The 16,124-nt window shown below is 43.1% G+C and overlaps 1 protein-coding gene across 2 annotated transcripts in view; it reads right to left on the bottom strand.

The window, feature by feature from the left end:
• The window catches only part of LOC307158108 (butyrophilin subfamily 1 member A1-like), a 42,021-nt gene that overhangs the window by 21,815 nt on the left and 4,082 nt on the right, over positions 1-16,124 (bottom strand). The window contains exons 3-6 of one of the 2 annotated variants that reach the window (XM_079870404.1): positions 14,935-15,282; positions 14,580-14,849; positions 14,253-14,360; positions 12,296-12,403 (exon numbers count right to left, since the gene is read on the bottom strand). In XM_079870404.1, coding sequence (XP_079726530.1) covers positions 12,296-12,403; positions 14,253-14,360; positions 14,580-14,849; positions 14,935-15,282 — 834 coding nt within the window. The remainder of the gene's footprint in view (positions 1-12,295; positions 12,404-14,252; positions 14,361-14,579; positions 14,850-14,934; positions 15,283-16,124) is intronic. The other variant, XM_079870405.1, reaches the window with a different exon arrangement.

The following is a 16,124-nucleotide window of genomic DNA, read 5'->3' as shown; positions in this document are numbered from 1 at the left end:
GTTCAGAATTAATTGCAAATTACAAATGAAAATCTTTGACAGACACAGATAGTAAAATAAGCTCTCATTTATATATTCAAGATATCTGAAATATCTTGAGACTTCGACATAGACAGCAGGAAAAATGAGCTCAGATTAATTAATTAATTGTTCAGTTATGATGTTCTAAAAAAAAAAAAAAAAAAAAAAGTAAAAAAATTGTATATGCAAATATATATAAATATAATGTATATTCAAATTTTAAATAGTTTTAAAAAATGGTTAAAAAACATTTTCATTAAATCATATCTTCAGATATATATTTTTTGGAATATTTGACAAATGCTGATATTAAAAGTTTACAGTTTGAACCTGAATCTTTGTTGTTTTTCATAGTGTGATTTTTGAGGAATTGTATTGAATCCAATGCGGGTCAATTTGACCCGGACCATAAGGGGAGTGCACAGAATTCCAACATAACACGAGGGTTAATTGAGTGATGATTGAGCATTACTGAAGACACCTGATGTCAACAAGCAGAATCACTGAAGGAGAAAATCACAAATTGTAAGTTACCATTATGGTGATGGGTGTTTGCTTTAGTTGGGCTCTTGACCCTTATTTGTTTACTTTAGATGTTGCTTGTCTGCTGTTAGTGATTTATAACAGTCAGATGAACAAAGAGACAATGTGATCTGATGGTATTGGTTATGTTTTGACATAATCATGTTGTGATCTGAAAAATTAAACTTATTGAGATAGTTTGGCTTAACTTGTTAATTACAGCAGCTCTGTGATTCTACAGCATATGATTTTCAGTATTTTTCATATAATCCAAAATATTTAATAAACATTGTTCTGATCAAAACACTTTCAAATGAATTTATTTAGAAACACAGACATCAATAATCAGCCTGTGAATCTCAACAATGGTGACAATAATAAAGCATGTTGCAGTGGCTGCCACCAATCACAACTCATTAATGGCTCCCATCATGCATTGCGGTATGAATAAGCCAATGATACAGACCACATGAATAATACAGCAGCCAAACAAAATCTAAAGTTAACTAGATGTTCCGCATGGCGGTACAAAATATGACCGCCGCTCAGGCCTGCACTGGCTTTCCACAAAAATAAATGACGTGGAGCAATTTGGCTGTATTGCGTGTTTATGTATATAAGTTGTATATTTTAAAAGACTGTCTGGAGTGTTCCTGTGGATCATGGATAATTTAGAGTTTTGTAATTATTTGCCATTACTATTTAAGTTTTATATCAAAAGTCATTAGTTTAGACACTTAACATCCATAATGTGAAAACGTCACATCCATAACAGTGGTTTTCCCTACATAATGTATTACAAAAATGAGTTTCAAAAACACACTTATTGTGTTCAAGCAAGTCTTTTTCATGCTACATCGGCAGTTTGTTTAATAATTCACAGAGTTTGTAGGACACTTGTATTTCATGTTATGTCCATAACGCTGATAAAATGTATTCATAGTGTGTGTCTGTGTGTGTGTGTGTGTGTGTGTGTGTGTGTGTGTGTGTGTGTCTGTGCGTGTATGTATGCGTGCGTACATGTGTGTGCGCGTGTGTGTTTGTGTGTGTGTGTCTGTGCATGTGGATTTGTATGTGTGTGTATGGGTGTGTGTCTGTGCGTGTGGATGTCAGTGTGTGTGCATGCTTGCGTTTGTTTGTATTCCTGCATGTGTGTGTGTGACAGTATCATCCTAAACCAGCAACCCTTCGCTCAACACCACCATCTACAGGCCGATGAGTGTACAGTCACTAAATGTGCACATAAATGAATTTATTTTATAACCCCCCATGGATGAAATTCTACGAAACTTAGCATACCCCCAGAGGATGTCAAGTTAATCATACACATGAAATATGGTGCAGTTCTGAACATCTCAACTGAAGATAGGGGCGATTAAATCAGAATAATATTGCATTTTCATTTTTTATGGGAGGGGCGCAAATCACAAATGAGTGATTATGGGCTAGGTTGATGTGGGCCCTTAAGAGCAACATACCATAAAAATGTCTTCATCCTCGGTGCCACGGTTCAGGTAGTTATTTAGGAAAAACTGCATTTTTTGGGTTTGGGGGGGGGCCCAGCGCGGGGGGGGGGGGGGTTGGGGGGGAGTGGCCCCCGGGGACCAAACGAAATTTTTCCGTAAAAGTCTAGTGGGGCTACATGCCCACCAAATTTCATGTTCCCCGGTGTTTCGGTGTCCCTGGTATCGTTGACGAAAAAATTCAGTAGATGACGGAAAAAAAAAAAAAAAAACTTTGACAATCGATTATGGGCTAGGTTGATGTGGGCCCTTAAGACCAACATACCATAAAAATGTCTTCATCCTCGGTGCCACGGTTCAGGTAGTTATTTAGGAAAAACTGCTTTTTTTGGGTTTCGGGGGGCCCAGCGCGGGGGGGGAGTGGCCCCCGGGGACCAAACGAAATTTTTCCGTAAAAGTCTAGTGGGGCTACATGCCCACCAAATTTCATGTTCCCCGGTGTTTCTGTGTCCCTGGTATCGTTGACGAAAAATTCAGTAGATGACGAAAAAAAAACAAAAAAAAACTTTGACAATCCCTATATGACCGCATAATAATATAAGGGTCAAGAGCCCAACTAAAGCAAACAATGATCGCCATAATGTTGGCTTACAATTTGAGATTTTCTCCTTCAGTGATTCTGCTTGTTAACATCAGGTGTCTTCAATAATGCTCAATCATCACTCAATTAATCACTTAATTATCTCATTAACTTCAACACTCTTGAGTGTGGACTCATATACACTCCCAGGAGTGTTAATTTAACACTGGAGTTTTTGCTGTGTACAAAGAGCCGTAGTTAACTGACAAGCTGAGCCATATCGCATTAATTATCGCTGACGATACGTCCGCGATATTAATGCGATATGGCTCAGCTTGTCAGTTAACTACGGCTCTTTGTAGTAAATGCCGCTCCATCTGAAAGCAGGTGATGGCGATTTACTACTAATCAAGGAACCGGCTTTACTGACGAGATGCGCATAACAATGTGATGCGATATATCGCCCAGCCCTAGGAACATGGGTACTCGACCGGGGGATTTTGTCACTGCGTCCGCTGTGAGGCCAATTGCTCGCTGGATGGAAAAAAGAGAGACCCCAGGTGGTTTTAATCAATGAGGGTTTGGTGGGCTTTTTTGATGTGGAACCGGTTGGTCTGATATAGCTTTGGAATACATCTGACACAGATAGCAACATTGTTTCGGCCCAGATCCGGCCCACATCTGGCTCTTGTGGAATGCAGATCTGGCCCACATGCAGCGTGGAATGACGGCACTTGGGCGGACCGCTCCTGTTTGCCAGATCTGGGCCACAAGCAGGCCATAGCAATGCCACATGTCAGCCAAGAGCAAAGAAATAAACCAGAACTGGACCTTATCTGAGCCACAACGTCTGTGTATATTAAATATGGAGTCATTTCAGCCTTAATAAGCCTGTTAACAAGCAGAATCACTGAAGGAAAGAAGAGAACAGAAAAATAGATGAGCAAAAACACAAGAACTACAACTGACTTCAGCCACAGCCTTAGATGAAATCAACTGAAGAGAAAAGAGGACATTAAATCTGTGAAGATCTCAGCAGAGGAGGATTAAACAACTCCACAAACAGCATTACCAGCTTCACTTATTACTAACCAGACTGACTTTATTTCTGTCAGACGTCTACAGAAGTTTTTAATGAAGTTCCTAAACGCAAGTTAGGGAGGAGTGAGCCCATCTAATCTTTCAATTAACAGCCTGAGTATATAAGCAGCCGCTTACCTCTCTCTAGCATCAAGCTGTTCCAGTATGCGGTATTGCCGCACGGAATAATGTCCGACATCCCGGAAATCCAGCTCTTTCCTTCAGACGACGAACTGACAAGTCTTCCTGAGACACCGACAGTCACTCCCCGCGTAAGATCGGATCTTACGGATCCAAATACGGATAATCTTCATGAGCGTTCTGGCCGGGAAATCCAGCGCTCATATAAACCACGTTCCAAAAGGCAACGCTCTCCTCCACCTTCAAGATCGCCAGTTTTAACTGAGCCTCGTCAATCTTCTCAGACTTCATCACTCCATTCTACCGCTGCTATTACACCGATTCCACCCATATCAAAATGTTCAGTCAACAGCCTACGTCAAGTCCTTTCCAGCTCCGGAATCCATTTCTCCCGCAGATCATCAAAAGCTCAACTCTACGATCTTTTCATCAGTTCCGTCAGTTCCAGCATTCCAACAAACACTTCAACAGCTCATAAAAGCAAGACTCGCCCCTCTTCTATCTCCGTTTCTCTCCCGATCCGGCGTTCTGAACCCACACAATCCCAACGCACCGATTCGAAGGCCGCCGGCGCTGCCAGTGCCACGGCTCGCACTTCCTTGTCTGCCGGTATTTCCACCCGGCCAACAACAGCGGCCGCAAAAAACAGTTCTGCTTCTTCTCCAGTTCTCACAAACTTCTTGCAGTCAGCCCCACTCTTCAGGCAAGAACCAAACTTACAAACACGTTCTACTGCACTTCCCTCTGCTTCTCCAGTTCTCTCTAATCTTCTTTATAATAACCCTTGTGCCAGGTCACCCTCACAGACAGTTACTTTTCTCTCACCCTCAAACCAACCTACTCAGATAGCGGATCCTAGCGCGAGGTTGCCTTCGCTAGCCATCCCCCCTCCTCTTTCCTTCCATTCCAATTCACCTCAATCCTTTCTTCCCCCTTCTATCCTCCAGTTGCCTCCCAATTTTCTTCCCAGTACACATCCGAGCGTGAGGTTGCCTCCGCAAAGGATTTCTCCACCTTTTTTCCCCACAAACCCTCTACCTCTCATTCCAGCCCATGCCAGCCATCTTGGACACCAGTCAGTAATGGGACCCTCTGATCAACATTCATCAACTTTTCTCAACGCTAACACTTGCTCTTCAGATACCATCCGCTTGCCAGCCCATTCTCTCTCCACAGCAGTCCATCTTCCAGCTCCTCCCAACGCAGTCGCCATGGAACCACCTCCAGTCTCAGCCCATCTCCGTTCACTAATTCTATCAGGTGCAGATATTGATCTTCCTTCTCTACTGACTTCTGTCCCTCTCAATGAATCCCACCGCTCTTTTGACTGCGGCCCATTAACCATCAATCTAAAAAATTCCATCCAACCTTCAAAAACGAGTTCTCACACTCGCAGAATTCTGCATTGCTTTTGCCAGATACACAGAAGTAATTTGCACTTCATTTCCAGCCAGACGCAAGGAATTAAACGACTACCTCTCTATCATAGCAGAGCTCAGTCTCTCTTTCGGAGGTAGTCATATACATACGGAGGTTTTATACATACCATACGCTTTTTTCAGCTAAAAGCACCGCCCGTGTCACCCACTGGAACCAGTGTCCTTACTGGGGAGCCTTGGATCTTGAACTGTATAACAGAGTCTTCTTAGGGGTTCGAAGCCTTTCTTGTGCTATCTGCAGGTCTATCATTCATTCTACTTCAAAATGTCCCCAAACCAGCCCAGATCTTCCAACCCATCCAGCTCCATTCCAAGAAAAATCCACTTCACATGTCCCTCAATCAAGGAATGACCGTAACCAGATTTTTACCTCAGTCTCAGGCAGACAAGTGTGCAACAGCTTCAATTCATCAGGCTGCAACAGACAATGATGCCGCTTCCTCCATGTCTGTAATTTCTGTGGCGGAGCTCACGCCCGTTCCATTTGCCCTGTGCGCCGCTCCTCAGCTAACCTTAATAAAAAAATTCAAAAGTACCTCTCTAGTCCTATCATTATTTCCTCATTAGCTAGAGAACTAGACAACTATCCAGCAAAAACTTCACCCAGTTTCTTCTTTCAGGCCTGAAAGAAGGTTTTGACCCCGGCCTGGAAAGCATACCTGATTCCAGCCTGATCTGCAACAATCTGCAATCCGCGATAGCCGAACCCGATATAGTGGAAGCCCTCATTAAAAAAGAACTAGATTCAGGATTCATGATCGGTCCTTTTGATTTTCCACCTTTCGAATTATTCCGTATAAGTCCTATCGGAGTAGCCACCAGAAAATTTTCCGGCAAAAAACGAATGATCATCGATCTCTCTGCTCCTCATGGAAGTTCCCAACCCAGCATCAATAGCCTAATTCCGCTAGATGAATTCTCACTGCACTACCACGACATAGACCAAGCAATCACTCTCATTAAAAACGCCAGTTTCGGAGCCTGGCTAGCAAAGGTTGACATTACATCTGCCTTTAAAGTCATGCCAATTCACCCAGATTTCTGGCACCTTTTCGGCATTCGTTGGAACGAAAAATACTACTTCGCAGTACGTCTAACTTTCGGCTGTAAAAGCAGTCCCAAAATATTTGACATGCTTTCAGAAGCACTCTGCTGGATCCTACAAAACAATTATGCAATCCCATACCTCATCCATCTCCTCGACGACTTCCTCGTCATCTCACCAAGTAATTTTCCCCCAGCAAAACACCTAACCGTCATCCAAACAGTGTTTTCCAAACTAGGAGTTCCCCTCTCTCTTGAGAAAACCGAAGGCCCATCTACATCATTGGAATTTCTTGGAATCCTCCTAGACTCTGTCAAATTCCAAGCTTCTCTCCCCAAAGAAAAAATAGATCGCATAATCACAATCGCATCAAATTTGCTGGAAGCTAACCATTGCAGCAAGCGTGATCTACTTTCTCTCTTAGGCCACCTAAATTATGCAATGCGCATAATTCCCCAAGGCCGGCCTTTCATTTCACACCTGCTAACTCTCGCTACCTCAGTATCAGGTCTAGAAAACATAATTTCACTAAGCCAACCATGTCGGGCAGACTTGAAATTATGGATCACGTTCCTCAAGCAATGGAATGGGATTACCTTTTTCTACAACGACTTTTTGTCCCGACCTTGCGACATCACCCTGTTCACTGACGCCGCCCCCTCCACAGGTTTTGGAGGTTTCTACAGAGGACGTTGGTTTGCTTCAACCTGGCCTCCTGAGCTCTCTAATACACCTCAAACTGCCGAATCAACTGCCCTGTTCGAGCTATATCCCATAGTAGTAGCAGCCTATCTATGGGGATCCGAATGGTCAACAAAAAACATCCTGTTCCACTGTGATAATTCTGCCACCGTTCACTGCATCAACAAGAGCCGTTCTAATGCTCCAAAAATCATGCCCTTTCTAAGACGTCTCATTTGGATCTCTGCCTGTCACCAGTTTGTCATTAAAGCTGAACATATTCCAGGTCACCAAAATCAAATAGCTGATGCTATATCCCGTTTTCTTTTTCAGAAATTCAGAACATTGGCTCTGGAAGCAGACTCCGACCCAACTCCAGTTCCACCTTATTCAGAACTCATATTCCTCTAGACCATCCCCTCAGATATCTCCATACCCTATCCACGAATACCATCTTACAAGCCGTTTCTCCCAGAACACTCCAAACCTACTGGACAGCTTGGGGTTCCTTCAAAAACTTCCACAGAGCTCACAACATGGTTTTTCCTGAGTTTTCCCTCCTCTCAATATCCTCATTCATCACATACCTCCATCACACCAGTTTAATTCAACCAGGATCAATCAAAGTCTACCTTAGCGGAATTCATTTCTTTTTCAAGCTCCTCCATGGCCAACAGTGCCCCAACATTTCGAATCCTCAGATATCCCTCCACATCAAAGGTTTACAAAAAACCAATCCCCCTCGTCCAGACTCTAGACAACCTTTAACCATCGACATTCTTAGCATCTGCCTAACCACTCTCCGCTCAGGTCTTTTTTCTCTCAACAAAACAAGAACCCTAGACGCCAAGTTCAATTTGGCTTTCTTTGGTTTCCTCAGAGTCTCAGAATTCACCACCAACTCAAAATTCAACCCATCCATCCATCCTACATTCTCCGACCTTCAAATAATAAACCATGACACCATACGTTTCAACATCAAACAAAGCAAAACCGATCAATTGAAACATGGTCATTCGATTTTCATTTTCAATTTGCCAACCCCTATCCAACCATACCAGTCCTAAAACCTTTTTCTTCACCAGAGGAAATCCCAAATCACCTCTTCTCTCGACCCCCTTTTCATCGATGATAAAAACCTCCCTGCCTCCAGACATTGGTTTCAAAAGAACCTCAAATCCATCCTCAACAGTTCCAGCATCCCAACCAAACATTTCTCTTCACATTCCTTCCGAATAGGTGCAGCCACTACAGCAGCGCAAAGGGGCCTTTCCGATCACCAAATCAAAATGCTATGATTTGAAACATATGTTCGTTCAGATCTGCATAACATTAGACAAGCACAACAAACACTAGCATCATTCCGAGTCCGGACCGCTTCTCCCTACTATTTGCATCTTCCCGCTTACCTAGCCCCGCAGGGCGTGCATTCATCTGGATGCAGTGAGAGCTCTCCCTTTTCAGATGCGTGTGACATACCACTCCTGGAGTGGGGTCTCCCATCTGAATCGCCGTGTGGGCTCCCCCATCCAGATGCATCGTAGGCTCTCCCGTTCGACTCGCTGTGTGGGCTCCCCCATTTTGATCACAGAGTTGAACTCCCTATTTATAAACATGGGGGAGGGCTCTCTCCTTCGAAATGCAGCGGGAGCTCTCCCGGTCAAATCGCAGTATGAGCCTTCCTTTCGGGCGCCGCGGGGGCTCTCCCTTTCCGAATCGCTGTGTGACCCTTCATGTTTTTTTTTTAATCATGGAGGCTCTCCCGTTCGGATCGCAGTGTGGGCCCTCCTATCCGAAAAGAGGACTGGAGGTACCAAGGATCGCACGTCCCTCGAGCGCGACTGGCCATTGGTGTTTGTGTGATCTAAGCCCCCTGCGTCAGTAGGACGGTAGTTCTGCATTTCCTCTGTATACCGTAGGCTCCCTCTTGCTGCGTAGGGAGTTTCGCTTCAGATATTGGTGGCCCGTTTGCCTTTAGGGACGAGGACCCCTTCCCTCGTTCGTGACATCTGGAGGACCTATGTTCTTTAACTCCATGTCATGGATGCGGCAGGGCGTTCTCCAACCTCGTACTCAAACCTCCAGTCCCAAGATACTCCCGCAGGAGTAATTTCTGAAAGTCACTGCCGCAGCAGTACAGCGGTGAGATGTACCCCAGTAAAATTTCCACAAGCTCATTTCGTTCCAGGCACACTCTTTCATACACAGCTCCCGCCGGAGCTCCACTCATAGCCCCACATGGTGGGCATAGTAGGGAGACGCAGTCCACACAGCAAAATCCCTAGTGTTAAATTAACACTCCTCAGTGTACATATGTGTCCACACTACAGGGTGTTAAAAATTAACACTGAAGCAGTGTTAAAGTTAATGAGATAATTAAGTTAACACTGAAGCAGTGTTGAAGTTAATGAGATAATTAAGTGATTAATTAAGTGATGATTGGCCATTAGTGGTGACACCTGATGTTAACAAGCAGACTCATTGACGGAAAGAGAAAAAACAATAACAGAAAAAAGAGAAACACAAGAACTACAACTGACTTCGAGTCATTACACATTGTTGCACTTATTATTACCAGTTTGACTTTATTTCTGTCATACATCGACAAAAGTTCTTGAGATTTAACAGAAGTTTAGACGATAATGTTTTATGGAATTTTTCTTTTCAAGTTACCATTTTGGTGGTCAGTGTTTGCTTTAGTTGGGCTCTTGACCCTTTTTATTTTTTAATTAGTTTTTCTCTGGTTGCTACAACTCTGTGTTTATAAAGCACATTTGTTATTGCAAGAGAAAACATAACCTGCTCACAATATGGTTTGGTGATTATGAAAATATCATCATGTAGTGTCCTGATTCACTGATGGCATTCAGAGTCTAAATTTTTGACTATATGCTTGATGTCTTGTTTTAGTATTGGTGATTGTAGCTCTGAGATTCTACAGTTTGAAATCCAACAGCAATATGAAAACTTTTGAAAATACTTTGTGCAAAGAAGTTATTGTGTTTAAACACACAGACATCAAGATTCAGCATATGAATCTCAACAATGGTGACAAAAAACAAACTAGTGACAAACAGATCAACTCTGAACATCACAAAACAAGCTACTAAAGTCAGAACAAAACAATAGCAAAATAAAAGCCAACAGAAAAAACAATGAAAATTACAGGACAATTCAGCTGCATAATTTATTCATTTCAGCCATTGATGCGTTCTGATTGGTGGCTCCCATCATGCACTGCAACATGAAGCATTTGTTTGATTGTCACCATTGTTGAGATTCATATGTAGATTCTTGATGTCTGTGTGTGATTTTAAAACCTTCAGATTTTTAAAACATTGCTGGAAGTAACTACTGTAGTGAAAAATTAATAAAACATTTAGATAATCAGTTTATAATGATGGGTGCCATCAGTAAGTCAGGTCACTAGTAAATTCATCATCAAAACATAACCAGGGCTGCAGTTCCAATAGCATCTTAAGCATAACTTGATCACAGACCAACTGCAACAAATGGTCTATACGATCAAATTAGACTTGTGATGCTTACGGGAAACACAGACCAAATCGGGACACATATGTACACTGAGGAGTGTTAATTTAACACTGGGGATTTTGCTGTGCAGCCAGAGTTACCACAGGAGCCCTGTTAAACATCCCTGCTGCAGCAGCGTCCATCCATGCCCCATATAGCTTTAAATTTCCACTTTTGGGGGGGGGGGGGGGGGGGTAGAATGTTTTAAAGCTCTTAGGCATACTGTATTTTCTAAGTTTCTTAATTATTTGATCATGTTATTCTAACTTGCTGTCCCAAATTTATTCAACACTTTTGGGGGTATATCAGAGCTCGAGTTGAAGCTGCTTCATCGAGCCCCTCTTCAGTGGACAGCAAGCCAAATAAGTTTAACCTAATATCTGAAAGATTTTATGGGCAAGCAAACTCGTTAAATGAAGTTCCTAAACGCAAGTTAGGGAGGATTGAGCCCATCTAATCTTTCAATCAACAGCCTGAGTATATAAGCAGCCGCTTACCTCTCTCTAGCATCAAGCTGTTCCAGTATCCCTCCACCTCCCCAAACTCCACCTTCATCTCCGGTACCTTGCCCTTCAATTATCATATCCTACATTTAGCCACTGGGGGGTATATCAGAGCTCGAGTTGAAGCTGCTTCATCGAGCCCCTCTTCAGTGGACAGCAAGCCAAATAAGTTTAACCTAATATCTGAAAGATTTTATGGGCAAGCAAACTCGTTAATTGAGAATTAACAGAGGTTTAACTCTAATGTGTTTCATTTAAAGTCACTATAACAGTGATTAGTGTTTCCATTAGTTGGGCTCTTAACTCTTATTATATCTTTTGTCTTTTTTGGCCACTGTGACAATGTGTTTGTCAAACACCCGAGAGCTTGGTTCTGCTGTTGGGAGAGGCCTTTTTTGGCTGCTGAAGTTGCTGCCCCGAAACGGAAAGAGTGACTAGAAAAATTCTTTACTGGAATGCCTGACTGTTGGAGAACAGATTTGAAGTGTTTCTGGAACCAAAAGCGTGTCTGGGGTTTATTGGATTCGTCTACGAACAGGGGCTCCAGAGGAGATTTAACCTGAGAGCTTCTCCATTGCAGAAATGCCAGAATTGACTGGTATGGTTGGATTGGCAATGAGAGGTTAAAAATATAGATGAAATTACCTTTTTTGGTTTGGTCAGTCTTACTTTGCTTAATCAAATATGAGATTGTTTCACCATCTAGTACTGACAAGTCTGAGACGGTGGGGTGGATTTTTTGGGTCGAATTTGAAAGTGATAGCGAGTTCCGAGCATCTAAGGAAACCTAAAAAGGCTAGGATAAACATAGCGTTGATTGAGGGGCTGGTAGCCTGTGCGGAGAGCGTGGATGCATTTGGTGAGAATGTCTAGCGTTATGGGTTGTCTGGCGTCGGGTCGGGTGGGCTGGGATCTTTGAATCCCTTTGATCAGGAGGGTGGTTTGTGAATTGTTTTTCTCGGGGGACGGAGCGCCGTACATCGATTTATGAAAAAACTGGATGCCGCTTAAGTAACCTTTGATGGACCCGACTTGTAGGCCCTTAATGCTATTAAGGTAGGAAATGAATGAGGTGACTGAAAGAAGAGAAAAATCAGGGAACGGCATGTTATAGGAGACATGGAATGCTTTGAAACTTCTCCATGCAGTCACGTAGGATTGAAGGGTCCTGGGAGAAACTGCTTGGAGGATAGTGTCGAGCGATGCATCGAGGAGGGGTTTTAACGGGTGGTTTACGGGAATATCAGTTCCGAATAGCGAGGTACTGGAGTTGGGAATTGATCCACCTCTGGAGCCAGCATCCTGAATTTCTGAGAGGATCTGTGCACGGATGCTTTGGGACACTGGTGGTGGTTCCATGGTGACGGCGTTGGATGGAACGGGCATCGGTGTTGCTGTGAAGAGAGAATGTTGTGACTTAGTTTGAATGAGAGAGCTGGGAAGGGTATAAGCCGGGGCTGCGGATGTTGGCGGCGGCCTCACGCTTGGATTACTTGCTGTGGCTTGAAAAGGAAAGTTAGTTGGAGGATAGAAAGGAAAGGAAGGATGGTAGTATGAAGTATGGGCTTGTGTTGCAAGCGGAGGCGGGCTCGCACTTGTTTGAGCTACTGGAGCTGCAGGCCACTGGATGTGGGCGGGGTTGTAACCTGTTGGGTGAGACTGTTGAAAAGGTTGGGCCTGTGATCCTAGCGGCAATAGCCTCGCGCTAGTGTCTGCGACTGGAGCTGGGGGCCACTGAAAAGGAAAAGGGTTACGAACAGCGTGAGTATAGAACTGAGAGGCTGTGGGGAGACCGCTGGGCCCGGCTGCATGCGGCTCTGCAGCAGCAGGAGCTGTGGTGAGGGCTGGGCCTCGTCAAGAGGTGGGAGTTGACCTGTAACGGCGGAATCTGGGGTGCGGCCCAGGCTCGCTGAAGGCCTGTTGCTGCGGCTCGATGGGCGAAGCAAGCCGGATCTTGTGCGAGAGAACGACGGTGGTGACTGCGCAGGCGACTTTTGGGCCCTGCGGGCTTTGCTCTGCCTGTGGGTCGTCTTGGGAGTTGACTGTAAGGAAACGTACAGATCATACAGCTCCGCTTTGTTCATTTTTCGTGAAGCCTGTATATCTGAATTGCCCAGCGCTTGCCTCAATCCAGCTACGTTAGGTGTATTTCTCGATAGGTGTGATCGTCGGGACAGCTGAGCGGTAGGAGGAGGCTGGGGAGGAATATGGAAGTCTTGCCGGGGGCGGCGAAGACTGGCTTCGACGTATTGGTGAGCACAGGGCTGTTCGGGCCGGTGTGCGGCCGCGTGAAGAAGCCTGGGGCTCAGGTGCGACGTCCGGCGTAGGAGGAATGGTCGTGGGACCGGCAGAATGCGAAGGCGCATCCCTGGCGATGTTTGCTTCTTCGTCAGATGAAGAGCTTAGTCGTTGAGACATGGTAGCAGAGCGGCAAACCAAGAAGCTACTAAACTGCTGCTAAACTGTCAAGGGATTGAGGTGAGATTGCTGAATCTATATATACCTCTTGTCATTGATTGCTGAGTGCTCTCCACTCGTGTTAATTATCTGAAAGTGCTCCTCCCGAACTTTGTTAATAAAACATAATTTAGTAAAAAACTATCCCCAGACTGTCTTATTTATTTACATAAAATATAAAATAACAAGAAAACATGAACTTTGGATGAGTCTCTTGATCTCAGTGTTCAATCTTTATCACAAGTGTTACATTATAAACACACTTAAACTTTACAACCAGTGTTAAACTACAGCAAGAGTTCCACCAGCAATCAGTTATAATGAAGATTTTAAAAACACATCATGAACAAAAACAGTTATAATATCACTAAAACTTAGATGTCACTGACATCAAAAATCAGCCCATGAATCTCAACAATGGTGACAATCAAACAAATAATAATACTCTGAACATCACAAAACAGGCTACAGAAAAAGTTCAAACAAAAACATTAGCAAAAAAACAAGCATACACATAAAATGGTAAGACCATTCAGCTGTATAATTTATTCATGCTGTAGTGCATGCTGGGAGTTTTGTACTATGCTGGCACCCAGCATGCACTGCGACATGAAACTATTGATTGTCACCATTGTTGAGATTCATGTGCTGATTGTTGATGTCTGTGTGTTTAAGTTATGCAGATGTTCATAAATAGATATTATTAAGACATGTAAAAAATTATCCCCAGTCTGCCTTATTTGTTTACATAAAACATATAAAACAGCAAGAAAACAAGAACTTTACCTCTGTGTTTATGAACGAACACAGCTATCAGTATTCCAGCAATCACAACCAGCACAACTATAACTGAAATCAGGATGACTGACGTCCTCCAAGAAATAAACATATTATCTACAAAACAAATCAGTAAATAAGCACATTGTGTAAATCAAACAGATTTTTACAAGTGTTTACATGATGTTCAGTTCTGAATGGCACATACATATTTGTTTCAATAATGTTGATACAAAACTCTATTATAAACCTAATGCTAATTGCAGACTATGCTGAATTAAAAATATAATGTGAAACATAACTGCCAAGTACATTAACAGAAGTATCAGTACTTACTTGTGGTGTTCATCAGTGTCTCCAGCATGTGATGTCTCAGTTTGACTCTGCAGTGAATCTTGCCACTGTGATAAACAATGATGGTGTGTTTGACACTGAATCTGTCTGTGTTTCTGTGTGTCTCTGTAGTTTCTGAACTCAAACTGACTCCTTCACTGTCCAGCCACTCAAGATCAGGTTCAGGATTCCAACCTTCAGATTCACACTGTAGATGAAGCCCTCCTGAACGATCAAACCCATCTACAGTGATCACTGGAGGACGTCCTACAGCTGCAGATCAACAAGAACATTCTGTTGTTATTCTGGCATTTTTGAGTTAGTTTGTTCAGTGAAAAGAGCATGCTGGTTTCCTCACCTTCAACTCTGACATCAATAGTGACGTCATCAAACCAGGATTTAGACTGAATAAAACATTTATAACGTCCTTCATCAGATATTTGAACTGTTGAGAGTTTGAGTGATGCGTTTCCTCTCTGTAGTTCTTGATGGATCAGTTTTGTTCTTCCTCTGTAGGACTGAATCTGCTTTGTGTTTCTGTCTTCATGATCATCATAGAGATGCACTGAGTCTTTCAGATCAAGTCTAAACCACTCCACTCTCATGTCCACAACACTGATGTTGGGTTTGACTGAACAGGGCAGAATCACATCTTCACCAGATACAGCAAATACAGGATCTGCAGGTCCCACTACTGTATACTGCTCTGTTAGAGGAGAAAGAGAGCAGATCTGAGTTACACATCCTAAAGCGCACGCGCACACACACACACACACACACACACACACACACACACACACACACACAAACACACACAAACACACACACACACACACACACACAGTGACATTATACATTTAATGAAATACAGTGCAAACGTCCTATATATTATATTATATTATATTTTATAACGTCCTAATGGTAGCCTAATGCCATGTTGGTAGATAGGCACCTGTAGAGTTTCCTTTTGTTGAAAGCCCATAAAAGTAAAAAGCTATTATTTTGTGTATAGATCCATGTCCGAGGCAGTTCGACTTAAGCGCATTTCTCTACACACGCTCCCACACACGCGCGCGCGTAATGAATTGGAAACACTCACGCGCACCGTTATGAATGCCTGTGCAGCAATGTGAAACAACGGCAAGCACACACGCAACTTCTACGGAAGACTGTATTCTAGTACTGTTTCGACTTTAATCTCGAAATATTTCGAATTTAATCTCGAAATGCTAGATTTTCTTTTCTTTCTTTCTTTCTTTCTTTCTTTCTTTCTTTCTTTCTTTCTTTCTTTCTTTCTTTCTTTCTTTCGGTGCGGTTCACGGCTTCCGTAGGCTATTCTGATCATGCATGACATTTTCTTGTTGTGCAGCTGGCTCTAGAGGCAGTATTTTCTAACCATGTCGGGGGAGTTTTATGCGTTTTTAGAATAATGTCACTTGCCAGGTCATGTTAGGGGTAGACTACAGAATGTATTATACTTGTCAAAACGAAAATAGGAATTCCACTCTCTCTTTACATTTATTTTATCCCGTTGTCGGCTTCAGCTAA

This window comes from Squalius cephalus, assembly GCF_949319135.1.
Source record: "Squalius cephalus genome assembly, chromosome: 1".
Taxonomy (NCBI): domain Eukaryota; kingdom Metazoa; phylum Chordata; class Actinopteri; order Cypriniformes; family Leuciscidae; genus Squalius; species Squalius cephalus.
This window is presented reverse-complemented; position numbering and strand designations above follow the sequence as displayed.